At 57.8% G+C, this 26,863-nt stretch overlaps 1 protein-coding gene across 1 annotated transcript; it reads right to left on the bottom strand.

The window, feature by feature from the left end:
* Positions 1-2,852: 2,852 nt before the first annotated feature.
* On the bottom strand, positions 2,853-26,326 carry MELTF (melanotransferrin). The gene is made up of 16 exons (XM_036754331.1): positions 26,278-26,326; positions 25,120-25,274; positions 23,107-23,206; positions 22,177-22,359; positions 18,436-18,592; positions 17,103-17,170; positions 13,698-13,885; positions 12,571-12,751; positions 11,716-11,867; positions 10,507-10,603; positions 9,143-9,334; positions 8,100-8,256; positions 7,858-7,925; positions 7,102-7,289; positions 3,380-3,578; positions 2,853-2,982 (listed from the first exon to the last, which is right to left on the bottom strand). The coding sequence occupies exons 1-16, from the start codon at positions 26,324-26,326 to the stop codon at positions 2,909-2,911; spliced, it is 2,208 nt and encodes a 735-aa protein (XP_036610226.1). The 3' UTR covers positions 2,853-2,908.
* Positions 26,327-26,863: the final 537 nt, after the last annotated feature.

Genomic DNA, 26,863 nt, shown 5'->3' with positions numbered 1-26,863 from the left:
GGCCCTCAGTGCCTCAGTGGTCCCTAGGATGCTGGAGCAATCGCTAGCTGTCTGGCAGCCCCCCTGCCAGCTCAACAAGTCTGGCTATGAGACCAGGGATCCCAATATGGCCTCTGCCCCACTTTCCCCTCTGCTCTGGTTCTGCCCAGGGGATGAGGGGCACCTGGAGATGCCCAAGGGGGCCAGGGCCCTCATCTTTATCAACCCTCCTGGCTCTGGTCTCCCAACCCAAGCCTCTGCCGCTATCTCATTCAGGAATCTCTCTGGCACACAGAGCTCCTCGCCCTGGAATGCTGAATTATCCCCCACAGCCTCCTCTCCCCAAAGTGTCCTCCCTCCCAGGCCCAGCCTCTGCTCCCTTGGGACTTCCATGGAGGGGCCTAGGAGGACCAGGCTTCATTCCCTCCTGGCTCCGGCCCCTCCCAATCCATGCTCCCTCACCCCCACTCCACACTGGGCTCCTTTCCCGCCCCCTCCTCAGCTTTTCAGTCCCTTCTCTCGTAGAATATAAGCTCCTGGAGGGCAGGGATGGATTCTTCTGCTTGCACTTGTCTGCAGAGGACTGTTCCTGGCATTTGGGGGGTTGTAGTAAGTGTGACCCGCTGGTCCTTCAGACTCTTCTGCCTGTGCTGTGTGTTTGGCTTATGCAGGCCATTCTGTATGGAACCCCAGAATGGTGGAACCAGAAGCCCTTCTAGAGGGTTCAGTGGATAAAGGCCAGACTTGGTCTCCCAAAGATGCCACTAGCATGTACTGGTTGCCTGACACCAGGCAAGCCATGGCATTGCCCTTGGTTTTCCCATTTGTGAAGTGGGAATGCCAGCCTCCCAGGACCAGGTGAGATGACAGAGGTAGCAGAGAGCTCTGCCAACCTCCAAGTGGTGCACCAATGTAAGCTGTTCTCATTTGAGTCCTGGCATTGACTCCAAATCCTACATTTTACACATCTGGAAACTGAGGCCTAGACTGGGTGAGAAACCAGGCCTTGATGTCTATCTCAGGTTACCTTGGCTTCGGAAGGGCAGGGGTCATGGCGGCCCACCCCATTTCCCCTCCAGCACTAAAGCCTCCTACAGAGTGGGCATCAGCAAGTGTTTGCTGAGTAAATGAGTGGTGGTTAATGCTGGGTACAAAGTTTTCAAACTCTTCACCAGAGGGAACGCCCAGGAAACAAGGAGCCAACCTTGGAGGAAGCTCTCTTCGGGGGTGGGAGTAGAGTGTCAAGTCTGACGATGCCCGTAGAAAGCAAGATGGTGGCCAGAGCGGGATAGAAGCAAGGTCAAGCCTGGGAAGGCAGGGCTGTTTTCAAACACATTCTTTATTAGTGCTTAGAGCTGCTGCCCCCATAACCCACCTCCAAGTGCCATTCACGCCTGGTGCACTCAGGTCACATGGCTTCACTGGCCTTGTCAGATTCCACTGAGACATGAAGCTGTAGCCAAGGCCAGCATGGGCCCAGGCCTCCAGGAGCCAAAAGCTGCTCAGACAAGCTCCTGCCTGCTTCAGTCCAGGAGAGGGGAGCAGAACCCAGATGGGGGCCATGGACAAGAAAGAGGGTGACTTGTTGGTAGCCCAGGTCCATAGTGTGACCCCCTGGCCTTTGGGAGCTGGTGACTGTGACAGGGCCTGGGTCTTCTCAGAGCTGCTCCAGAGGAAGGTTAGAGGCCGTTTTCACTGTCTCAGCTGTGGGATCAGAGGGTCCCACCTAGAAGGTAGTTTGCACTCACCCCACCTCCCCTGGCACCAGTCATCCATCACCACCAGAAGGCCAAGTGCTTGATTAGAGCAACCGGGCCTACATTGCCAGGGGCATGGATTGAGGATAAAGAGTGGCCATGGCCCCCTTGGGTGGGCATCTCTGACCACTCCCTCAATTCATGAAAAGGCCACTTGGAGGAATTCTGTAGGGTGGGGAAGTGCCCCTGACCTGGGGCTTCAGTGAAAGGATCCTGCTCCATCCTTCAGTTGACCGATGCCCCTCAGGCTTGAAATAGTGGCATCTGTTGGGATGTTTGCTTTGCTCCTGCAGCTCCATACTCTGGGCTTCCCTGACCCTTAGGCAGGCTCCCAAGGGCCCATGGCAGGCATGCTTACCAATGTGCCTCTTCTTACAATCAGCCAAGGGGCCAAGGCATCTTGCACCTGGGCTGGGTGATAGACTGGGGCAGCCATGGGGGCCCAGAATGGGGGTGGCAGATGAGATGGAGCAGCAAACACTCACAGGCAGGGTTGGAGCCCCAAAGCCAGAGTGGGGGCTTCCATGCACCAGGCATGGGATGGTGACACAGAGGTGAAAGCTGGAAGAAAGGATGAAGGGACAAAAGGAGGGAGGACCCCAGCGTTGGAAAGCAGGATGTGGGCTTTTCTCCCTTCTCCATCTCCAGGCTCCAGGCAGCCCCAAGTTCAGTCCCAAGGGGTTCTGCCGAGAGGGTGCTGAGAGGCCGCACCCCTAGGCATGGGAAGGATCTTGGATTTCAGCCAAACTAAGCCCATCATGGAGCTAAGCCCTTCTCCACCCCACCCCCATAAGGCCAGGAGACGCAGCTGAGGTGCTTCTAGAAGACAAACCCCAAGTTCAGGTATGTGAGGGTGGGGGCTGGGCTCTCCAGGAGCAATTCTCCTGGGCATGACCCACCTCTTGACATTTCCAACAGCTTTCCATTCTAATTCAGATTTTGGGAAGTAGGGATAGGTAACACTCAGTTTTATTCTAGTTTTAAAAATACTTGCCCCAAGCCCTCCATGGTGACTGGGCTCCTAGATCTCAGGAGTGGGGCCATGGGACCATAGGGCATACTTGTTCTCAGATTGCTCCCTGATCACTGTTAACTGGATTTATTAGGAAGGGTGGCTTTATGTATTTGAGGGCTGAGCCTCCTTTCAGCTCAAGGAAGGGCTGGGGGAGCTGTCACAGGTCAGGGCTGCTCAAGATGGAGCCAAGGAGCAGCAGCAGGAGCAGCAGCAGGGCTGGGGTAGCGGTCACTGCCAGAGAGGAAGAGATGCAGGATTCAGTTAACAACAAAAAACCACTGGAGCCTGTTCCCTGAAGCTCGGGGGCTGTCCCGGGTACCACGGACAGCTCCTGAGGGTGCCGCTGTCCTTCCTGGCACCTGTCAGCAGCCTTAACTCCTGGAGAAAGGGGGTGGGGGGGGAAGGGGTCCAGAGGCCTCCTGGCAGCTTCTCTGGCACTCACTCCCCAAAGCTCCTGGAGATGGGGGGGGTGCCTAGAGACCTCCTGGCAACTTCTATGGCATTCACTACCCAAAGCTCCTGGAGATGGAGGGGTCCAGAGGCCTCCTAGAGCACAGTTGAGGCAGGGGATCCCGGTTTGCTTTGCTGATGGCTGTGGCCAGAGTCCTGCTGGGGGTGGCTTTCTTACCTGCTCCTGAGCACTGCAGCGACTGAAGGCCCTCCAGGGAAGCTACATAGTCCTGGCCCAGCCAGGATGTGTAGGAGGTCTTCTCCCGCACTGGCACCACTCGGACGGTGGAGTCTTTGAACAGCAGGTCTTGGCCGTGGTAATCCGAGGAGTCAAACATTTTGAACCCATTCTGGTTGCTGTCATTCCCAAACAAGTCCTGGAAATGACATTCATTCATTCATTCCTTTATGTACAAGACATTTTTTAAAGCACTCACAGGGCCAGGGTTCTAGGGATTCAAAGACAAAACTGAGCAGATCCTACCCTAAAACATCTTATATTCTATTGGACACCAAGATCTTCTTAAACTGCCCTGGGAGATGTCCCCTCCACCCCAGGGCCTGGAATTATGGCCTAGGCTTAATTTGCTGGGTGACTCACTAGACAGGGAATTCATTTAAATACCAAAAAAGTGTGATTTCCAATGTCAAGGGGCCAGGGGATTTAAATGACAAGCTCGGCATGGAACAAATGATAGAAGTGAAGGGGACAGTGACTGATAAATGCTCTTCATACTGAAGAAGTGATCCCCCCAAATCAGAGAGCTGGCTGGCGTAGGGGGAGGGGGCTCAGCAGCCCCTGACCAGCGGCCTTTCACCCTTTCTTGGAGACCTCCAACAATGGGAGGTTCACCACCTCCCAAGGCAGCCCCAGTTCCAGTTGAATGGGAATTTTTCTGCTATGAAGCCCAAATGTGCCCTTTTCCAGCTTCCCCCAACTGCTCCTGCTTCTGACCTCTGGGGCCAAGCTGAGCAGGTCTGATCGCTTCTCCACAGGACAGAAGGTCCTCCAGATGGGAAGACACCTCTCCTGTCCCCTGAGCCTTCTCTTCTCCAACCTGAACATGCCGGGTTCCTCGTCCTCATCCTCAGACACTACAGGCTCCTTCCTCATCCCAGCTGCCCTGCTCTAGAATGTTCATTTTATCAATGCCCATCTCACCCCCTGGCACCCAGAATAGCCCACCCGATTAAGTCTGGCCAGGGCAGAGAACAGGAGGCCTGGCACCTCCTCTGGGCTGGAACCTCTGCCCCTCCCAATGCATGCAGCCCAGACTCAGACTGCGCTTGTGGCACACTATGCCCCTCAGGTCTTTTTCAAAACAACTGCTTCCTCCCTGCCTCCCAGCACATCTTGCACTAGTAAAGTTGAGCCTTTGTAGACGAGTGCAAGACTTTACATTGATCCAGACTGAATGTCTCTTATTAGATGTAGCCCAATGCTCTGCTTATCCTGTCATCCACACTGCTGACTCATGTCATCCTCAGAATGCATCTCCTATGGCATCATTGAAGTCATTGATACAAATGTCAGAAAGCCAGGCCCAGTGCAGACCCCTGGGGCACCCCACTGGAGGGCTCTGGCATAAGAAGGGTCCCCCCCCCACTCCTTCCCGGCCAGGCCTCTTTTCGTTTGCCTTTATCGCCAGGGCAATGAGCATGGTGCTGGGAACACAGCACATGGCAGGAGCTTCCTAACTGGAATTCAAGTGAACTATTATCATCCTGGTCACCAGAGAGAGGCTATCAGTGCTCTGGATTGGCTGCTATCGAGGGGATGATGGGAGGCCAAGGACAGAAGGCTCCAGCACAACCTGGTGTGGACAACCACAGCCACTGGTTAGATGGATGGGGTCTGCAGCATCCTCCCATCAGCCCTCTCCCTCTGATGCAGATCTGAAAAGCCAGCCCCAACTGAAGGGGACCTCCCTCAGCCGCCAGGAAAGATCAGAAGGCCTGGGCTGCACAGGCTAGGCCCCCCTGAATCCCAGCTGAGCAGGGGGTTGGGCCTCAGGCTCTACTGCCAAAGAATGTGGACATGTCCATCTGGCAGAGACAGCTGGGGACTCCTCCTGGGACTTTGGACCCCCAGAGCAGGAGATAAGGAGCCTTGGGGCTAATGATTAAGAGCTGGGGGAGGGGGAAGCTGCCTTCTCCAGAGTCTCCCCCTATTTGGCAGCCAGAGGACACTGCTGTCCACAGCCACCAGAACTGCCCTTCTCAAGCAGAGGGAGGGAGAAAGGCCTCACAGTCCCAAATGGGCACAGACTTCCCAGGGACCTGGGCTGTGGCTCCCCTCTTTCTGTCTGGGCACCAGTCAATCAGCAAGCACTGATTTAGCCCCTACTGTGTGCCAGGCACTGTGCCAACTGCTGAGGATACAAAAAGGGGCAGAAGTCAGGCCCTGCCCTCAGGAGCTTCCAATCTAAACAACTGTACAGACAAGCCACAGGTGGTGTGGAGATATCCCCAGAGGGGAAGGCACTAGAGTTAAGGGGGGATGGCAGCAGCTGCCTACAGAAGGTGGGATTTTAGCTGGGACCTGAAGGAAGCTGGGGAGGTCAATACTCAGAGCAGAGGAGGGATGGCATTCCAAGCAGGAGGCACAGTCAGATACAATGCCTGGAGTCAGGACATGGAGTACATATGAGGAACAGCCAGGAGGCCCGTGTCACTGAATCATCATGGGGATAAGGGGTAGGAAAGGGGGAAGGTTGTGAAGAGCTTTAAAACTCAAACAGGATTTTACATTTGATCCTGGGGCAATGGGGAGCCACTGGGGTTGGTAGAGGAATGGAAGAGCAACTGGTTAGACCTTTGCCAGCCAAATGAGGATGAGCCAGAGCAGGGAGGACCTAGGTGGGTGGGGTCTCATCCTTGACCCTGTATCTCAGAGCCTGGCATGGCACAGGTATCTAATAAATGCACATTTTTCTGGGGATCTGAGGTTACGGCAGGACCAGCTGATGGATGCAGCCTGAGTGAGTTTCTTATCGAGGGGCCAGGAAGCCATCCTTGGGATTTGTTTAGGGGACAGGAGGCCCAGGGCCTGACGTGGATTGCTTCCTTGGCTCCAGAGGTTTCCAAGCCCTGTGTGAGGGCGCTGGTGTTTGGAGGTTGGGCCAGAATTCCCCTGCAGCCTTGTCACCTGCTGTGTTGGGCATGAAGGATCTGGGGTAGGGGGATGGATTTCAGCTAGGAACAGTGTCCCATTCAATTCAATCTGATCACAAGTAAAGCTGTCCTTTTGCATGGTATGGCCTATGAGTAACTGGCTGTGTTATAACCCTGAGCCGGGATCACTGGACTGGCCACACCATGATCCCTCCCACTCTGAGAAAGGGAGCCGAGTCCAAAGGCTTGGGTCTGGGGGTTACCACTCTGGTGGTTCATGCAGTGTGGACCCCTGGATCTGCTCATCTGTCACCACCGCGACCTCCACCTCTCATCCCTGCCCCCCAGAATCCTAGAGGATGCCAGATACAGACACCTCCGAAGAGGGCCCAGCTCATCTCACTCACACGTTATTCACTGGCCAGATACTACAGACCACACATCACAGAAGGGATGTCCCCTAAGCACACAGGACAGAGTCCAGAAAAGAAACTGAGGCTCAGGAAGAAAAATAACTTGGCTGAAGTCATCCAGTCAGCTGGAGCAGAGACAGGACTTGAACTCAGGGCTCAGGATGCTTCCCTTGGTCTGATCAGTTGGCTTGGCATGGGGGCCCCAGGTGGGCTGGGCACAGAGACCCCAGGTAGGTTGGGCACAGAGGCCCCAGCCAGGCTTGGCATGGAGGCGCCAGCCAGGCTGGATATGGGAGCTTTAGCCGGCTTGGCATGGGAGCCCCAGACAGCTGGGCTTAATCTCCCTCACTCCACCCTCCCTCTTGCCCCTCACCTGTGCTTTGTCCAGCAGCCCATACACAGCAAAAATGTTGGTGTCTGGGTGGACCATGACAGCGTGAGCCGGCACCTGAGCCAGGTTACAAGCCTCGAACTGGGTGACCTCGGCCCGGGCGCCATTGGGACAGAGCAGTTCATAGTCCTCAGACCTCAGGCCGACTGCCCAGTTTTCAGTGTTGTAGCCTGGGGAGGTTGGGGTGGGCAGGAGAGGGAGAAGGAGAAAGTCACCTGGGGAAATGCCCTGATTCCCCAACTTCAGCCCCCAGCCTTTGCCCCAGATGTCTCCCCTCCAGTACCTCCATGGGCTCCCTCCCTTTCCTCTGGGCAGATCCTGGGAGCTGACCACATCAGCTGTGGACCTACAGCCTGCTGGGGGCCACTGCTGACCCTGTGGCCTCAGAGCCTTAGGCCCGATTCTATGGGACCTTGTGGTCACAGGAAGGGCCCCAGAGGCTGGACCAGTCCAAGTCTTTTGTTTTACTAATGGGGGAATTGAGGTGTACAGAAAGGGGCAGGTTAAACAGGGTCACACAGAGAGGAGCAGGGGAGGGTCTGGGCCCAAGCCTCTGGCTCCAGAGCCGCCGGATCATGCTCTGCAGGGTGGACACAGATAGGGTTTGTCCAACAGGCCAAGGAGAAGAGAGGCCCCTTGCTGGTGTCCTCTGTGCTGGTGAATCATGCCCACCATCAAGTGCGGTGCCTGGGGAGCCCTGCCCCCACCCCTCCCCTCCCTTCCTCCGAGGCCTCTCACCGTTGGTGTTCTCAAATACTGTGGAGTGCTTGACAAAGGCCACGTCTCCAGCGCCCTCAGCCAGGCACCTGACAAACACCAAGAGAGAGGGTAAGCTCTCGGAGGGCAGGGCTGGCTTTTTCTCTATGTCTGCAGTGTCTAGTCTTGGGCTGGGCACACAGCAGGCACTCCATAAATGCTGCAGGGCTGAAGATGGGTCCCAGAGGAGCATGGGCCCAGGAAGCTGCCCAGAGCTGTGGTACCTGAAGGCTCCACTGTAGCCATAGTAACGCTCCTGGCTGTTGCCATGACATTTGTTCAGGCCATGGTCATCCCCGATGCACAGCTCACAGAGCCGGGGCGGGTAGTCTTTGGCATTGTTCACGGGCACACAGCTGGCTGAGAAGAATTCACTCACGGCTGGAAGGGAAGGGGCAGTGGGGAACAGGTGGCAGGGACCCTGTGTCCTTGTGCCAAGAATGTCCCTTCTCGCTAGCAAAATCACATTGCCTAGACTCAGCATTGCCCTCCAAGCCCCAGGCTGACTCCATCCCCACAATGCCAGGCCTCCTGCCCTCTCCATCCACCCATTCTCCAGGGAAGAGGGGTAAAGTGAAGGCCCTGGGGTGGCCGGCCTGGCCCACTGGGTCTCAAAGGAAGGGTACGGTCGTCTGATGCCCAGGCCTTCCATAGATGCCAGGTCCAGGCCAGTCTCAGGGCTCAGCAAAACTCCTTCAGTGTCAGCCCAACCAGAATCAGGTCTGGCCAAGTGGGTTTTAACCATGCCCTTGGTCTGTGCCACCTGCATCATTGGCAGAAGCTCCATAGGGTCAGGCCTTCCTCTCAGCCCCAACCTGGTGATGCCACCTGCATCTGCTCCCATGACCCCCAGACCTGGAGGCTGCTGGGGAAGGCCTACCCGGAGTCAGGAGTCGACCTACCCCTTCCTCCCCTCGAGGTCACGGAGGACCAGGAAGCCAGAGGCCCACAGCTTGAATTGTGTGTGTGGGGGAGGGGGTGTCTCACTCATTGCAGCCACAGCCACAGGCCGTTCCAAACACTAGGAAGGGGCAGCTAGAAGGGGCACCCAGTGAGGGTGGCTCTGAAATACACTCTTCTGTCTGGAATGGGAGGGGAGCTCTGGGGAGGGGCCTGTCTTACAAGGAGGCAAGGGAGTGGACTAGATTACCCTTCAGGGCAGCCCCAAGCACCACGGTGGGAGGGAACGTGGGAGGGACAGCCCCTCCCCTCCCCCCCTTTCCTCTGCCTCTCCCCCTCCTGGCTGCTCCCCGAACCCCCTCCCCACCTTGGAGGACGTCACAGCCCTTGGGCCGGATGAAACCTCTGTGGACCAGGACCCCGACAGGGATGTCCCAGCCAGATGCGATGTCGTGGCCGGAGTGGCAGGACCGCTTGCCCTTGAGCTCATCGATGGTGAAGGCGTAGGAGCTGTTCCTCTTGACCAGGGCCACTGCGTAGTAGGAGTCCTTCCTGTCGTCTGCTGGCGGTGGCAAAAGGAGGCTGAGGGCCTGCACCCCGCCCCCTCCTCCCCTCCCCCCACAGCGGGATCCTTCCCCCTGAGCTCCTCTGGCTGGGAGGCATGCCCATTGGGCCCCCTCGGCTTTGCCCTGCACCTGCCCCGATCCTCCTTTAGCCACAACGCTATAATTCGGTTGGCAGGTGCTTTGCAAACACTGTCTCATCGGAGCCTCCCGTCAGCCCCTCGAGGTAGCTGGCTGTATCCCATTTTACAGATAAGGACACTGAGGCAGGCACACAAAGCGACTTGCCCAAGGTCACACCGCTACTTAATGCCTGAGGTTGGCTTTGAACCTTGGAAAAGCCCTGCACATCTCTGGTCCTCATTTTCCCCCTCAGTCAAATGAAGAGCTTGGGACCAAGCCTCAGAAATCCCTCCTGTTCCCAATTCCTCTGATCCCCAATTCTATGATCTAAACGGATCCTTCCCAGGCAGACAGTGAATGCCCAGAACAGGCCCCAAGCCACTTCCTGGTCACTCTGGGGTTCTGCCCGCTCCCAGCCCTGACTTCGTGGATGAGGATCCTGCCCTGGCCCCAGATGCCCTCGGGGGCCTCCCACCTGAGTCAGGGACCAGCCAGCCACAGTCACAGACAGCTCTGGGGGCCGCCGCCCACCCCTCCCGAGGAGCTGCGCCAGGCTGGGCACCGTCTGGCGCCTATGTGGGATTTTTCTCATCTCACCAAAAAGGTGCCAGGAATGAGAACAGGAGGGCTCTCCACGCCCGTGGAAAAGGATTAACAGCCCCAACACTCCCCAGGAGCCAGAACAAGTTCTGAGGGCTGGGGGGTGGCCCAGCTGTCAATGGAAAGGGCCCTGGGGCTCAGAGCTGACCAATGTCCTAACCACTGGGGCCCTCCCCAAGAGGGAGATAGTGAAGTTCCCATCACTGGAGGTCTCCAAGCAAAGTAGGAATGTGGGGCTCATGCCTCTGTGGTCCCAGGCAGCTCAGGGATCTCTCCCAATGCTCCCCACACACAAAACAAGGGCACTGGTCCCCAAAGAGCCTGCCCAAGATTTTGGCCTTGGCTCCCCCAGGTCTCCTAACTGGCAGCCCTCCTGCAGCCTGGCAGGCGCCCTTCACTCAGGGCAGATGGCCAATCCCACAGAAGGCCCCCTTTCTGCCCTTACCCTGGTAGCTCTCCCCTGCAGCTGGCACGAGGCCGTAGGTCTGCCCGGCCGTGTAAATATCGCCTCCGCTCAGAGTGATGACATCGGCTTCCTTGGCCTGGGGGGGACAGGACATGAGTTGGCCTCCTTGTTTGGTCCTAACTGGCTTTCCAGAAGCCTGTGGGTGTGCCTGGTGTTGTCGAGCGGTACAGACACTGGGTACGACTCACTGTGGCTGGCCCCCTCCCAGGGCCTCTCTCCCTCCTTCCTGCCCAGGGGAAGCTGCTCTGAGCTAGCCAGCCTGGGAGGAGAGGAGAGAATGAGCATCCAGCTGCGTTCTGGGAAAGCCAGAAGCCCATCCCTGTCCCAAGGCTGCGCCCTCTCTAGGTCTCCGCCTCCCTGGACATCTGGCAGAGGCATCGAGGCTCATGGTGGCTCACAGAGCCATGATCTCACAGTCAGGCTGGAGCCAGCCCCTCTCTGGGTCCCAGGACAGTGCATTTAGGATTTAGCAGGAGCCTGGTGTTGGAGCAGGCAGAATCATAGAGAGTGCCTCCTCCAAGGCCCTGAGGCAGTTGCACCCCAGAGAGGTGAGGCTTCCCAAGGGCACATGGCTAGTAACCAGCTCCAGAGAAGATAGGGAGAAGCCAGTCCCTGAGACATGTGCCCGGGCAGTGGGAGGCTGGGCAGGGGCTGTGGTCAGTGCTGCCTGGGGAAGGTCACCTCTCCCTTGCCCAGGAAGTGGGAGATTGGGCAGGGGCTGTGATCAGTGCTGTTTGAGGATTGGATCTCGCTTGTCTGCGCCCTCTTCTTGGCACATTTGAAGGACACTGGGCTACACCATGGGCATTCCATACATGCTGCCAATGCCACCCTCAGCCCTTCCCATGCTCCCTACCTCTCTTGGAGGCAGAGGGGGACCTGCCCCCACCCCAGAGTTGGAAGGAGGGGTGGGGATCCCCGGCGGCAAGGCCAGCCTTCTTCTGCCCTAGAGGAAGTACTCTTGGACTCTCCTCCTGGGAGGTGTCAGAGGCCAGGATAGAGGGCCAGAGCTGCCAAAGACTGGAGTCCTGAGTCCCCAGAGGGATGAGCCAGGCCCATGTAGAAGAGGCGAGGCCCAGGACAAGCCACTTCCCCCTCCCACAGACAGCCCAGGGACCCATGTGGAAGAAGTCGCCGGGGTGGCTGTTGGACATTGCCCTCCCTGCCTCGTGTGGGGCCCCGGCCCACCTTGATCTGTTCCATACAGTGTCTGGTGGACTCGCCTGAGATGCACTGGATCTCGGGCTTCAGCTGCTTTCGGCTGAAGGCTACCGCCATGTCCCCACACTTCTGGATCTCTGGCGTGGAGAGCACGCACCATCTGAGGTAGCTAGGGAGCCCTGGGGGACCAAGAGCCAAAGTGAAGGGAGGCTGGCATCCTAGAAATCGTCTGCCCATGCCCCCAAGATGCTGCCCTGGCCCTGCTGCAAGGGCCGACTCCCCACGAAGGGGAAGGTCCCTATTTAGAACTGGGGGGCCTCAGTTCTGGAGGCTGGGGCAGCCCCAGACTCTCATCTGCCAAACTGGAGTCCCTAAGGCAAGAGGAAGGGGGCTGGGCTGAGGCAGCTCTGCACTAAGACCCAAGGCCACTTGAGGAGAGAAAAGAGAGAGCCAGCAGAAGGGTGGCTTTTCAGGGGATAGAGCCCTGGCCCTTGAGTCAGGAGGACCTGAGTTCAAATCCAGCCTCAGATACTTTCTAGCTGTGTGACCCTGGGCAAGTCACTTCACCCTGTTGGCCTCAGTTTCCTCAACTGTCAAATATGGATCATAGTCACACCTGCTTCTCAGGCAAGGAAAATGAGATAAAATTTCTAAAGCACTCAGCACATGTCTAGCACATAGTAGGCACTCGATAAATGCTTATTTCCTTTCCTTCCATTTCCTATCTAAGAATAAAGTACCCATTCCAAGCACCACCTGGTGAGGGGCAGGGCTTAAGGAGAGACAGAGCCCTGAGTGAGAAATCCTCCCAGGGCGGGGGGCAGCCTGACCCCCACCCCCACAGGGTCCACTGCCAGGTGCGAAGGCCAACGGGCTACTCACCATTGGGGTCGCAGACCAGGCCCATCATGGCTTGGAGGTACTCAGTGCCCAGCCAGGCCTGGTAGGTCTGTGTGGCAATAGGCACCAGCTCTATGGTAGAGTCTTTGAACAACAGGTTCTTCTGCTGGAAGGCCTCGGACTCAAACATCTGGAAGCTGGATCCCTCCTGGTTGAACCTCATCTGTAGGAGGCGGGTGGGGGGAGGGGGGTTCAGTGTCAGTGGGAATGGAGGCTTCAGCTCCCAGCCTCCTCGTTAGGAGCACAGGCCTGGGCCAGAGCAGTGGCCTCTTGTGTGAGGAGAGAGGAGAACAAATGTGGGGGAAGGGGGTCAGGGCTGAAGGGACAATGTAGTAACTGAAGAGGTGGGGAGGAGCGGGGGGAAGAGAAGGGGAGTGAGGAAGAGAGAGACAGAGGAAAGGAGGGAGAGACAGAGAGAGACAGACACAGAGGGAGGGAGAGATGGGGGGGAGGGAGAGAGGGCATGAGGAAGAGAGAGACAGAGAGAGACAGGAATAGAGGGAGGGAGGGAGAGACAGAGACACAGAAAGAGGAAGAAAAAGACAGAGACACAGAAAGACGAAGAAAGAGACAGAGACACAGAAGGAAGGAGGGAGGGAGAGAGAGACACAGAAAGAGGGAAAGAGACAGAGACACAGAGGGAGGGAGGGAAGGAGAGAGGGAGGGAGAGACAGAGACACAGAGACACAGAGAGAGGGACGGAGAGACAGAGACACAGAGAGACAGAGATACAGAAAGAAGGAGTGTGGAAGATAGAGACAGAGAGAGAGAGACAGAGGGAAGGAGGGAGAGACAGAGAAACACAGAGATGCAGAGACACAGAGAGAGGGAGGGAGGGAGAGACAGAGACATTGAAAGAGGGAGGGGAGGGAGGAAGGAGGAGGCAGAGGAAGGGAAGGGGAGTGAGGGCAGGAGAGACAGAGACACAGAGAGACAGAGATACAGAGAGAGGGAGGGAGGGAGAGAGAGAAGACAGAGAGCCCTCCCATGGTCAGCAGGGTAGGCTTCCAGGGTTCCAGGAGAGCCCCAGCAGGTCCAGAGAGGGCTGCCCTCACCCTTAGAAACCAGCCGAATGTCCCCCGGGGCTAGTCCTGGCCTCCTGCCCTCACCTGGCCCTCATTCAGCAGCCGGAAGACGATTGCCCCGTCCATGTCAGCCCTGACGACCACAGCGTGAGCGGGCACCCGGGCCAAGTGGCAATGCCTCCACTGGGTGACTTCTGCCCGGCTGCCATCCCTGCACAGCAGTTGGAAGTCACGGGACAGCAGCGGCCTGCCCCACGAACTCAGGGTTTTCCCTAGGAGGAGAAGACCTCCCAGTCAGACCGGCTCCCACCCAGGAGGTGCTTAGAGGGGCCCATCACCTTGAGAGCAGCGCTCTCCCACAGGGAAGCAGGCCATCTCCAGGTTCTGCCCACCACCCCTGTTTTGGCAGCTTCAAACAATTCTCCCAGGGGCAACTCTTGAAGGCCAGATGCTCAGCCTTGGTGCCTGAGGCTTGGGTGGGGGGTGGGGCAGGAGAGATCCTGGGAGAACCCTCAGTGTCCAGAGTCAGTACAAACCATCTGCTTTCCCCCAGCCTCATCAGCGCCTCTCAGCTCGGGGGAGGAGACCCACCCATTGCACACTGCTTCCCTTCAGTCCTAGGCAGCCCCAAACAGATCAGTCCCCTACTGGGTACCTGGCACTAGACATATAAGAATGTTTAGCCTTCAAGGATCGCCCAGTCTGGAGGGCAGGGGAAGGGCGGGGCTGGAGTTAAGTTGAACATGAAGAAGCAAAGCTGAGGTTCAGAGGAGGCCAGTGGAGGGCTCTGGGAGAGGTGGCATCCTCATGGGGTCTGGATTGAAGGGGAGGGTTTCAACAGATGGAGAGAGGCACCGGGGGAACCAGGGGAGGTGCCAGAGGCAACAGAAAACAAAGGTGTGGAGGCTGCAACAGCAGGAGGTATGTTCCCAGATTCTGCCCTGGGCCCCCTTCCCTGGTCACTGTGCCTGCCCTCTCTTGGGGAGCTCATCAGCCCCTGGAGGACAAGGGCGTATTCTCACAGATCTAACCCTAACCCCGCTGAGGTCTAGCCCTGACTCTCCACCTGCCTGCTGATGTCCCATCAGGCCTCACATTCAAATCCCCTTCTCCAGGTGAACTTTCAGCCCTCAGGGCATCCTCCTTCCACTCCCAGGCAGCAGGATCTGACTCTCTTATTCCTCTCTCCGAGTCTGACCTCCTGTCCCCCTCCCCTCCCCGCCCCCCATCCCTTAAGCCTTTCTCGGGCTCTGGCTTCACTTTCCTCCTTTCCCAGCGTTGCCCCTGGAGTTAGCCAGTTCACCCCTTTGTCCGCTTGGGCTATTGCTGTTCCCATCTTGGCAAATCTGAACCCTGGATGACTCCCATCAGCCACCTCTGCCCCTCCTACTTTCAAGCTGCTGGAAGGTACCAGAGGAAATCACAAGTCCACCACCAATGTATGTTTTCTCCTCTCCACTGGGTCCTTCTAGCAGCATCCAAGTCCTTTTACTCCTCCCTTCTTCCAGCTTCTATCTCACGCCCCCCAGCAGCCATTCCAAACCAATCTCTTCTCTCCTCAAGCCTCCCACCGTCCTCTCTCAGCTGAGGACTTCGCCTCTTAGGAGAAAGATGGAGGCCATTCCCCATGAGCTTCCCTTCTCTTCATTTCCAGCCCTTTGAGAGCAGCCCTCCCTGTCTTCTTAGCAGAGATATCGGAGTTGTTTGCCATTTCCTTCTTTAGGCAAACAGGATGAAGTGACTTACCCAGGGTCACACAGCTGGTCAGTATTGGAAGCCACATTTGAACTCAGGTTCTTCTGACTCTAGGCCCAGTGCTCTAACCACCGAACCACACAGCTGAAGCTCTGGTCTCCAAGGCTAGCACAGATCTCTTATTTGCCAAATCTGACGGTCTTTTTTCAGTCCCTATTTTTCTCATGCCCTCTTCAGCCTTTAAAATTGTTGACCATCCTGGAGGAGACGCCATCCCCACCCCCACCCCGCTTCGGCCTCGTGACATTTCTCTCACCTGGTTCACAATGCCTAGCACATTAGTAAGTGCTTAATAAATGCTCACTGACTGACTGTCTGACTGTCCTTCTTAGTCTCCTTTCGGGTCTCTCATCCACAGCCCGCCTCCTAACTGTGGGTATCCCCCAGAGTGTGTCCTGGACTTCTCTCTAGACTCCCTCCTGGTGACCTCATCGGGTCCTATGATTTCCGAATCTACATATCCAGCCCTGACCTCTCTCTTAAGCCCCGATTTCACCTTGTCTGTTGCTCATTTTAAGCTGGTTGTCAGGCAGGCGCCGGAAACTAAACATTCAGAAGAGGGTTCGTCCTCCTCCCCACCCCTCATCTTCCCCCTCTCCCGACTCCCCTTTTCTCTTGAGGTCACCCCCTTTGTCTTCGCCCCCCAGATTCCCGCCTTCACGGTCTTGCTGAGCGCCTCCCTCTCCCTCCTCCCTCGCGGGCCGTCACTCCCGCCTCTCGGACATCTCCCGCATCTCCGTCATCTCTCCGCTCCACCGCGGCCCGTGTTCCTCACCCCTCACCTGCACCGCTGCCTCCGAAGACCTCTCTCCTACCGATCTATTCTTCCGCAGCCTCCTCAATGACCTCCCATGACACTCCCTGGCTTAGAAATCTCCAGTAACTCTCTATCGCCTTGAGGACGAGGGGCCAAACTACCGGTCTAGACTGGGGAGCTGCCCCTTCACACGCTCCGCGTGTCCCAAACCTCAGCATTGTCTCCCACCTCCGGGCAGGTGTACGAGCCGCGCCCTAAGCCTGGAATGTACGCTCTCCACGCCCAATCACGTAAGGACGGACCTCAGGAGCACTCGATCCAACCCCGGCTTGAGGAAGAGGTCCGGCTTTCCACCAGGCATGCCCACCACGCCCCCAGCGGCCTTTCCCTCTCTGCTTGAAGACCTCCGATGGGGCAGGGGAGGAGGAGGAGCCCCTGGCCTCCCGGGTCCACCCACTGCACCAGGGGACAGCTCCCGACCGGCTAGTTCAAGACGCGCTTGTGTCTTGAGTGCCTAGGACGGTTCCCAGCACAGAGCAGGCACCTAATACATTTATTGTCGAGCTGACTATGCCCTGAGTGCCACAGTCTGGAGGCAGGGGCCCAAGAGCAACTCTAAAAGCCAAAGCAGGCCCTTGATAGGGTGATCCCTCTCATTCACTATCCTACGCCCCCCCCCTCCAAGTCTGGACCCGACAAGGAAGCCTCCCCACCCTAAAGACTTGTGATGTGAAGCAAAGGCATCAAGCTCTCTCTGGCCAGAGCGGTTTGTGGCTTAGATCTTGTTACGTACCAGGGAATAGAACAGAATGCCTCTCCAGGGTCCTCCTAGACCTTCTAGCCCTCGAGGCCCCATCCAGGACCTGAGCCTCCTCCAGACTTGGCCCTTACCTTCACAGAGGGACACTAGATCTGGCTCCTCTTCCCCTTCCACCTCACTCCCTCCCAGCCTCCCCCAAGGAGACACCTGCACCCACCGTCTGTGTTCTCCAGAACTGTGCTGTGTTTTACAAATGCTACATCTCCTGCTTCATCAGCCAGGCACCTGGAACGAGGAAGGGAAGGAGGAGCTCAGTGCCCCAACGCCTGCACTCAGGGTCCTGGGCACCCTGGCCACCTGGAACGTGCACAAGGCCCAGGAGACAGGACAAGGAGGAGGCAGCTCCTGAACATCTGGGAAACGAAGAAGAGGGCTGGCCCAGCTTCCTCCAGCACCCCCTTTCACATTGTTCACAGGGCCACTAACCTGGTGCAGCAGGCCCTCCAGCAGCATGCTGTGCCTGGCCCACCTACCTCAAGTGTCTCCCTTCATTCTTGTGGAAAAAGTGGGGGAGGGGGGAGGGTCCCACCAGGAGATGGGCTCAGACCCAGCGACCCCAGAACAGCTGGACTTAGCATCCATCCTCATGGTTCCGTCTTGCCCTGGCAGCAGAGTGTCCTTGGGCCATTTAACATTTCTGCCAAAGACCCAACGTGCTTCTCACATTTACAGAAGACACTCAGCTGGGAAGGAGGTGCCCAGGATGACAGCCAGGATCCAAAATGATCTTGGCAGCACAGACCACCTGGTCTATCCTCAGCAGGACAGAGTGCCCTGGGCTCAGCTGAATCAGATGAACTGGAGTAGGGATGAGTCAAGTCTCACACTTGGGTTCAAGAAGTCCAATAGAAAGAGGCTCGTGACTCTCCAGGACTCCATGGTCTTGGCGCACGTTTCCATAGCCCCCAATTCTAGAAAGTTTTCTGAGACTCTCTGAGACAAGGCTCAAGGCTTGTTCTTCCAAATGCGCCCCCAGAGCTCCCTGTGGAAGGGTAGTGGGCAGCTGCCATGGAAAGTGACTGTGGGATAAAGAAACACCCAAATCCTTTCTTGGAATATATAAGAAGACAAAATGAGGGCATTGGGCTGGATGCCCCTTCTAGTTTGGCTGCTCTATGATTTGTCCAAGGCAGTAATGCCCAGGAAAAGGGTACTTCTCCGCTCTGGCCCAATTCTCGGTCACAAGCCCTGCCTCCATCTCCTTGGCAGGGGGGAAAGGCCCCCAGCAGGGGGAAGAGTTTTCCCCCTGGGATGATGTTCGAGCTGTTCTGCTTGTACATGGTCCCATTAGAAGCTGAAGTGAAGTCCACTGGGAAGGCTGCCTGGGACTCTTCCAAAGTGCCCCCCGAGTTCCCATTCAGAGGCTGGTTCTCTGTGTGTGTGCGCGCGTCCTGCCAGCCCCGAGCCTCCCTCTGCTAGGCACGCCCCTGCCCAGCCGTCTGAGCCCTCTGGCCATCTGGCTCCCAGTGGCCACCAGCAGTCCCTCTTACCTGAAGGCCCCGCTATAATCATAGTATCTCTCCAGGGGGCTCTTGGCACACCTTCCCTCCCCGGCAGCATCGCCCCTGCAGAGTCTGCAAAGGGAGTCCGCATAGCTGGTCTCCCCGGCCCCGGGGACACAGCTGCCTCCGAAGAAGCCGCTGACCGCTGCAGGAGAGAGAGGGGGCGGGAGTCAGTCAGCCTGCCCAGTGTGGGGGGGCAGGGGAGAGGGGGGGAGAATAGTCCCTGAGCTAGGGACCCTGCTCTCCGTGGAGAGGATGAGAAATGTCTATTGGGAGACACATACAGAGGGGAAAGTGCTCTGGCCCTGGCCTCGGAGGAATTTCTCTGGACTCTGGGACCTGGGGCAAGTCAGCGACCTCTGAACCTCGGCCTCTCCACCTGCGGAGGGGACCATCACCTCTCCAGGGCTGTCATGAACACCAGACCAGATGGTCCATGGAGAAGAATCACCTCCCTGACGAAGAAACCTGCCTGAACCAGAGCCCTGGGGCTCCCTCCGCCAGAGAGCTGGAGGCTCACTAGGGACCTCCCCGGCCCCAGCTGCTCTGCCTGGCTTCTCAGGCCTCTGGCACACAGGGTCCCCAGCATCCTCACTCCCCTCCCTGCTTCCCCTGCCCCACACTCCTCCCCCTCCTCCTCCTCCTCCAGGCAGGCTTCCGGGGCTGCTGGGCCCTTCTCCCAGCTTCTCAGAGACTTGGGCTCAGTCTTAGACATTTCACCCCATCAGCTTGCAGGTGGTTTGATGGGGAATACTCTGAGCTGGAGCCCATTGCAGGGTCTCCTCCGGGGCTCCTTGTGCTGCAGAGACAGGAGCTAGCTGCCGCCATCACTGCACAGGTAAAGGCCGAAGGCTCAGACACACCCCAAGTCACCTGGCTCCTCCCAGCCTTTCGTGACACCCTCAGGCCCCAAGGAAGAGATGCAAACCCCTGCAGCCCAGCCCCACTCCCTTGGGGTTATGGCCTAATCACTGACCCTTGGAACATGCCTTAGGACACCAGCTCTCACCCCACCAACTGTTGTACATTCCTGTTGTATAGATGGGGAAACCAAGGCACAGAGGCTTAAGGGACTGGCTCCTCATCACAAAATTAGTTAAGTATTAGCGGCAAGATGAAAACCACAACTTTCCTGACTCCATGTCTGGCTTATTACTGGGGAAAATGTGGCCGTTCATCTCCATCTCAAAGCCTCTCTGTCCCCTCTCTGAGTCTCTGACAATGAGGCAGCCCTTCTCCTTCTCAGAGAGGAGATCTGTTCTCCCAGTCCACCCTCCCCACCACACGGGACCCTCCAGCTTGTGGCCATGCCACCATCTGCCCCGACCCCAGCTCTAGCTTCTTCCTCTCCTGGGTCCTCCCCTCCTGCCTTCTAATGGACCTGAGCCTCCCCCATCCCCAATGAGCCTTCACTCAGCGCTACCATCCCCTGGCTCAAACCATCACCCCTTTTCTCCCCTCTCTTTCATAGCCACAGTGGTCTCCTTTCTCAGCCTCCCTTCCTCTCCCCTCTCAGACTCCTTTCCTCTCCCCTCTCGGCCTCCCTTCCTCTCCTCTCTCAGCCTCCCTTCCTCTCCCCTCTCAGTCTCCCTCCTTCTCCCCTCTCAGCCTCCCTTCCTCTCCTCTCTCAACCTCCCTCCTTCTCCTCTCTCAACCTCCCTCCTTCTCCCCTCTCAGCCTCCCTTCCTCTCCTCTCTCAGCCTCCCTTCCTCTCCTCTCTCAGCCTCCCTTCCTCTCCCCTCTCAGACTCCCTTCCTCTCCTCTCTCAGCTTCCCTTCCTCTCCTCTCTCAACCTCCCTCCTCCCCTCTCAGCCTCCCTTCCTCTCCCCTCTCAGCCTCCCTTCCTCTCCCCTCTCAACCTCCCTCCTTCTCCCCTCTCAGACACCCTTCCTCTCCTCTCTCAGCTTCCCTTCCTCTCCTCTCTCAGCCTCCCTCCTTCTCCCCTCTCAGACTCCCTTCCTCTCCTCTCTCAGCCTCCCTTCCTCTCCTCTCTCAGCCTCCCTTCCTCTCCCCTCTCAGCCTCCCTTCCTCTCCTCTCTCAGCCTCCCTCCTTCTCCCCTCTCAGCCTCCCTCCTTCTCCCCTCTCAGCCTCCCTTCCTCTCCCCTCTCAGCCTCCCTCCTTCTCCCCTCTCAGCCTCCCTCCTTCTCCCCTCTCAGCCTCCCTTCCTCTCCCCTCTCAGCCTCCCTTCCTCTCCTCTCTCAGCCTCCTCTTCCTCTCCTCTCCCACACTCATTATGGCCCCTTCAGCACCAGGGATCTCTCACTGCCGGAGCTGATGGTCCTTTTTCAGGACTAAACCTTCTCTGTCTTTCTCCAGCACTCAGTCCCGCTAACCACTCTCTCTCCTCTCACTCTCTGGCTTCTGAAGACGCTTCTGTCCCCATTCACCTCTGCTTTGTCTGACAGCTCCTCCCCAGCCTTCCAGCTCCCAGCACCTTCCCTCCCAACCTGCTGCCATATTGGATGAGTGTATGGATCTGGAGGATTCACTTTATGCCTCTTCTACGTAAACATGGCCTGGCCCTTGTTGCCCACAGCTGCCCGAGAGTCAGGGTCAGGTCATTTTTGTCCTGGCACCTCCGGGACCCCCTGACACATAGTAGGCGCTTGATGAGTGATCCTATCAGACATTCATGCAACAGTTACTGGTTAAGCAGCCACCAAGTTCAGGGCACTGGGGATGCAAAAACATTTAAAAAACCCCAAACTATTCCTGTTCTTGGGAGATGAACCATGGCTATGCTCAGAGGAGATCGTATCTGTAAATGTTAGCACAGTGCGTGGCATGTTACAGGCACTCCCTATAGAAAATGGCTCAGTCCTTTTATACAGATAGGTGAATGCAGATCATTGGAGAGGGAGCAAGCGCTAACAGCGGGAAATCAGGAAAGGCTTCCTGGAGGCAGTGGCACACGAGAAGATTAGAAGTGGCTGAGAGAAGGAGGGAGGACATTTCAGGTATGGGAACAGCCTGGGCAAAGGTCCGGAGGTGGGAGATGGAACGGTACCAACAGGGAACAGCCCAGAGCCTAGTTTGTGGGTAATTTTGAGTACATGTGATATGATTAGGCACACCCAGAGAGAGTGGTGAGGGGCTTTAAATCTCTTTAAATCTAGAGGCGAGAAGGTGCCCCCCAGGATCCTTGGGCAGGGACCTAAGAAAGATGACTTTGGCAGCTGAGTGGGGGCCAGAGAGATCAGAGGCAGGGGAATTTAGGAGGAGGCCAGAGTGACCAGGAGGCTGTGTGTGCACAGCAGCGGCGCGGTCTGGTCACAGGTTGGCTCTGTGACATGAGGGAAAGGGAGGAGGGGGGTGCTGTCCAGAGGCTGGAGCGGGGCTCCCCTGGACAGAAACAGGAATGTTTTGGGGCGCTTCCTCAGGGGGTTATCCCCAGGGCTCCTGCACAGTTGGGAGGGCTCCCCTGGACAGAAACAGGAATGTTTGGGGGGCTTCCTCAGGGGGTTATCCCCAGGGCTCCTGCACGGCTGGTGGGGGCGGTCCTCCAGTGCCTCCCCAGACCCTCCGCACATACATGCCTCACTGCTCTGACCTCAGTCACCTCCCTCTGATCTTTGCTCTGACCGGCTGTCCTGCAGCCTGGAAGTCCCTTCCTCCTCATCTCTACCCCTTAGGACGCTGTCCTTTCAGTACCCTCGGAGTGGAGCATGGGCCCCGGCCCCCAGCAGCCCAGACAACCACGAAGGTGGGCGGAGCTCCAGACATCTCACCTCTCAGGACGTCGCAGCCCATCACCGAGAGCTGGCCGCTCTCTACCAGGTAGCCAACGGGCACATTCCACCCCACGGTGCGGTTGATGCCCGTATGGCAGGACTTCACCCCCTGTAAGTGGTCAATGTTCAGAGAGGAGTTCCTTCTGACCACAGCCACAGCATAGTAGGAAGTGCCAGCCTCTGGAAGGAGAGATGAGGAAGGACATCAGGGGGGCTCAGGCAGCAGGGTGGGGGCGGGGGTGGGGCAGAGCCACAAGATAAGGAAGGGGGCAGGGTGAAGGTTGGGAGTGTTCTTAGTGTGTGGGCAGGCAGGCAGGATACATGGGGGTGACAGCCAGCAGGGTGGGGGCAGACACTAGGCTGAGCCATTGAGCCTGGCATTCACTGGGCATGGCTCTGAGTGGAGAGCCAAAGGACTGGAGTTTGGAATGAGGCCCTGACTGAGCCTCAGTTCTCTCATCTGTAAAATGGAAGCAATCCTCCTTCTTAGGTGCCTCTGCCCCAGGGCTATCGTGAGATGGGAGGGGAAGGGGCCAGAAGCACCAGATATGTGACATCAGTCATAAGGATGTGACTTGAACCCCAACACACCAACGCCCCAGGACACAAGTTATGGGCACTCAGAATTTAGCCCTCTCCACCCCAAGCCTGAGGTTTTCACCATTTGGGATCGAAACCTTTGTTAAAGGCAGGCCAGACTTCCTGTGGGCTCCAGGGATGCCCCCTGAGGGCAGGGAGCTGGGCTCCCCATACGGGAGGAGCTCTTTCCCAAGCCCTGGAAGAGGCAGCCTGTTGTGGGCATGACCAAGGAGCTACTCCCATCCCCACCCATGGCTACGTGTCCTCTCTCCCAGAGGCCAGCCCTCAGCCCTGCCTCCCCTGGGCTCAGGGTCCCTCCTCCCCAACAGCACTCTGCTATGCCAGTACCTTGGTCATACATTTCTCCCACCACGGGCTTCAGGTTATGGTACTTCCCGGCCTCATAGATGGCTCCCCCGTCTAGTGTGATGGCATCTGCCTCATTGGCCTGTCCAGGAGCAGGGCAGTGAGTGTGTGTAGGGCCTCCAGGGAGGCCTTCAGGGCTCTGCCCCGACCCCATCCTCGAACCTTCCCCCTAGGACCTTGGCCCCGAAGCGTGGTGGGGCACCTGTCGGCAACCCCTCCCTTTACCGAGGTCAGTGAGGCCAAAGAGAGTTAGCGTCTGGGCTCTGCTGGAGTAGGATTTGAATTCAGTTCCTCTGGACCCTCTTTATACTCACCCACCTGTGTCCTCTAGGGGCTTCCCTCTTTAGGAGAGAAAAGGCTGGTCCAGAGGTACCCAGGGTGAGAGCCAGAGGCCCTGGGCATCCCTGGGTCCAAGCAGGGCAGGGCCCTGGGCACCTCAAAAGCCATGTCCATTCCTGCCCAGGCTGGCCTCCCAAACCCTCCCTCCAAAGGACAGTTTGTAAAGCACAGGGCCTCATATGCAGTAGGGGCTTAATAAGTGCTAGTTGCCTTCCCTCCTTCCCCCCAACATTTATGACTGTCTCCAAATCTCCCCCACCTGCCTGAAATGACACATTAGACCAGGCCATTCCTTTGCCTTCAGGCCTCCTGGGAAGGAGAGCCTGAGCAGTTCTGGAATCGAGCCTGAAAATCCCGGGGTCTGAGAACATCCCAGGTTCCAGCCCAGAAGCCAAAGGAGACCTCACTAGTCACAGGCTAGTCGTGATCTTACAGTGAGTCCGCCTCGTTATGGGCCCTCCAAAGGGCTGTCCTGTCTCTGGTAGGTGACCTCCAAGGAGGGAAGCACACCCTGCCCTCCAGGAGTCATCCATGCCCTGCTCAGACAGCAGTGACATCTTCCCCCTGCAGCCCCGCCCCAGATGGCAGTGACATCTGCCCCGCCCTGCAGGCCCCTCCCTTTTGTTCCTGGCTCTGCCCTCATCCCTCTCCATGGGGCCAAAATCACTCTTCCTGTCCTCTCAAGTCTTCTGGAGCCGCCTGCATCTCCCTAGAAGGTCCCTATCATGGAGGAGCCATGAGGAGATATTATTTTCTTTCCAGGGCCAGACTGTCTTCTGCAATCCCCCCTTAGAGGCTCATTCCTTTGGCTTAACCGGGGTGAGCAGAGGACAGCAGGGACTGGGGGCCCAGCACCAGGGCAGGAGAGGGCCAGCTGGGCAGGACCCCTGCCTTCTGCCCCAAAGAGGCACCTTTGTGGGCGCCCAATCCTGGAGGGCTATCCTCTGCCCTCTTCTCTCCCAGGGTCCAAGGCTCGGTTCAGGGGCTACCTCCCCCCACCCAGGCCTTCCCTGCTCCCCCTCCTCTCTCCAGTGACTTGGGCTTCATTTGCACCCATTCTCAGTGTCCATTCCTTGAGGGCCAAGACTGCCTTGCTCTTTACTCTTCTCTCTTGGCCCCAGCCTAGTAGCTGGCACACAGCAGGTGAGGATGATGCCGGGCTGGATTGGGGGCAGCCCCTGGAAGGGCTCCTGTCTGGGCTGTCATGGTTTGCTTGCTTGTGGCAGAGCTATAGATTCCAAAGCCAGGGCCTGTCCATTGTCCAGCCCTCCCCGCTCCCTTTTGTCCATCTGCCTTGAGTTCAGATAATGCTTGGGACTCTTGTGAGTCCTGCCCTGGTAGCACGTCCCCAATGCCCTCTCAGAGTCTGGCTCAGGCCCATCCTCTCTGGCCTGACATCATGGCGGGGAGGAGGTTTCTTGGTTAGTGGCCAAAATGAGTAATTTCCTACAGAGATGGGAAGGGGAGGATGCCCCCCCCCCCAGCCTCACCTCTCCCTGTGGGCTTCTGGCTGGTATCCCTCCTGTTCTTTCTGGGCCAGGCCCCTCAGGAGTAGCCACTTCCTGGGATGCAGTCACTCAGTTCTGGGGGGAGTTGAGTCTGCTGGTCATGCCCAAGGCCTCACCCACCCATGAGGTGGTTTGGGGAGACACTCACCTTAATGAGGCGGATGCAGTGGTCAGCTGAGGTCCCCAGGACACAGCTGAGGGATGGCTGGATGCTGGCCTCCTTGAAGGCTGCTGCCATGGCCACACATTTCTCCTGCTCCGGGTCCGAGATGGTGCACCACCGAAGCTCACTCACCCCCAGAGCTGTGGGAGGACAGGAGAGGTTGGGGCCCTGGACTTCCTAGGCCAGCGCCCCTCAGCCCCCGCCCTCCACCCGCTGCAGACCCAACTGGCCTCTCATGGGTGAAGGAGCTTGAGAGGAGAAAGTTTCCCTAGAGTTCTTCAGCTGCTTGCGGGAGAATTGTCTCTCCACCCTCCAAACAGCCTGTCAGGGCAGAGTGGGGGACCTGGGATTGACAAAATCACTGTAGGAGGAAACCTCAAAGGTCATCTTTGCCTCACAACCCACCACCAGTGCAACATCCCCACCAGGTCTAGGGCACCCGGGCTGCTCCAAGACCCCTGGCTCCTCCTCGAACAAGATGTTTCATCTCCCACCTCCAGGCCTTTTCTTTGGCTGTGGCCCCTGCCTGGAAGGCTCTCCCTCCTCACCTCCCTGGTTTCCTTTAAGCCCCAGCTAAAATCCCACCTCCTCCAGGAAGCCTTTCTCAGTTCCCCTTAATGCCATCTCTCCACTGACTACGCCCAAGGTATCCTGTCTACAGCTTGTCTGCACACGGTCTTTTCAGTGTCCCCACTAGATTGGTAGACGCCTGGGAGCAGATACCAGCTTTGGCCTTTCTTTGTATCCCCGGAGCTTAGAACAGTTATGGGTACACCGTAGGCACTTAATAAATGCTTCTTGGCTGAGGCCACCTGTCCCACTCTGGAAAAGCCACCCCGATGAGCTGCTCTCCTCGGAGCCAAGCCTCCGGAAGGTCAGGACAGAGCCCCCAAGTCCTGGCCTGCCCCCAGGCTCCAAAGCTGCCCCCCAGGGCCTCCCCTCCTCCGCCCCCTCTCCTCGTGCCAGGTCATCTCTGGTGACAAGCCGGGTTCAGCAGTGCCTGGCTGGCAACTGAGGCTGAGACAGAACAAGAACCAGCTTCTCTCCGGCCTCCCACACGTCCATAGGCCAAGTGCCCCAGGTCTAAGGTTGTCTCTTCTGCCCGCTGCCAGCCACCTCCGGACTGGGAGGGGGATCACTCACCCGCTTGGAAGGACAGGAGCAGCCCCGCGACATGGCAGAGGGTCCTCATGGTCAGGTGTGCGGTCCTTTGCCCACTACAGACGGCGCTGCCCACCTCGCCGGGTGCCTCCCCTGAGACCCGGGCAGCCCTGCTTCCAGCACTCTGGCTCCTTGCTACTTATGTGCCCGTCGGACCCCTCCCAATAGGGAGGAACGAGGGCGGGAGGGGAGTAGATTCCAGCCCAGCCAGGAGGAAGGACACCTGGCCAGACTCTGGCACCATCTGCTGGACCTGCGTGGACACACAGCACCTGCTGCCCAGGGGCAGCCTGTCTAGAGGCTGGCCGGCCCTCCTCGGACCCACCCGGTCGCTCACCGCAGCTGAGGAGCGCACAAGCTGTGGCCCCTTGAGAGAATCCTCAGCGGTCCCGGCCGTCTGACTGCGGGCGATTCAGTTTGCCCCCTTGAGGCACGGGCATCCCATCCCCCTCCTCACAGGGGCAGGAAAGGCTTAGAAGTGGGGGTGGAATTATCGCGACTTCTCCGCTCCTCACGAGATCGGACTACGGCCCAGCCCCCCCCTCCCCTCGTTCAGTCCCCAGCATCA

The sequence above is a fragment of the Trichosurus vulpecula genome, chromosome 4 (genome assembly GCF_011100635.1).
Source record: "Trichosurus vulpecula isolate mTriVul1 chromosome 4, mTriVul1.pri, whole genome shotgun sequence".
Lineage (NCBI taxonomy): Eukaryota > Metazoa > Chordata > Mammalia > Diprotodontia > Phalangeridae > Trichosurus > Trichosurus vulpecula.
The sequence above is the reverse complement of the archived record's forward strand: the minus strand, read 5'-3'. Positions and strand labels throughout refer to the sequence as shown.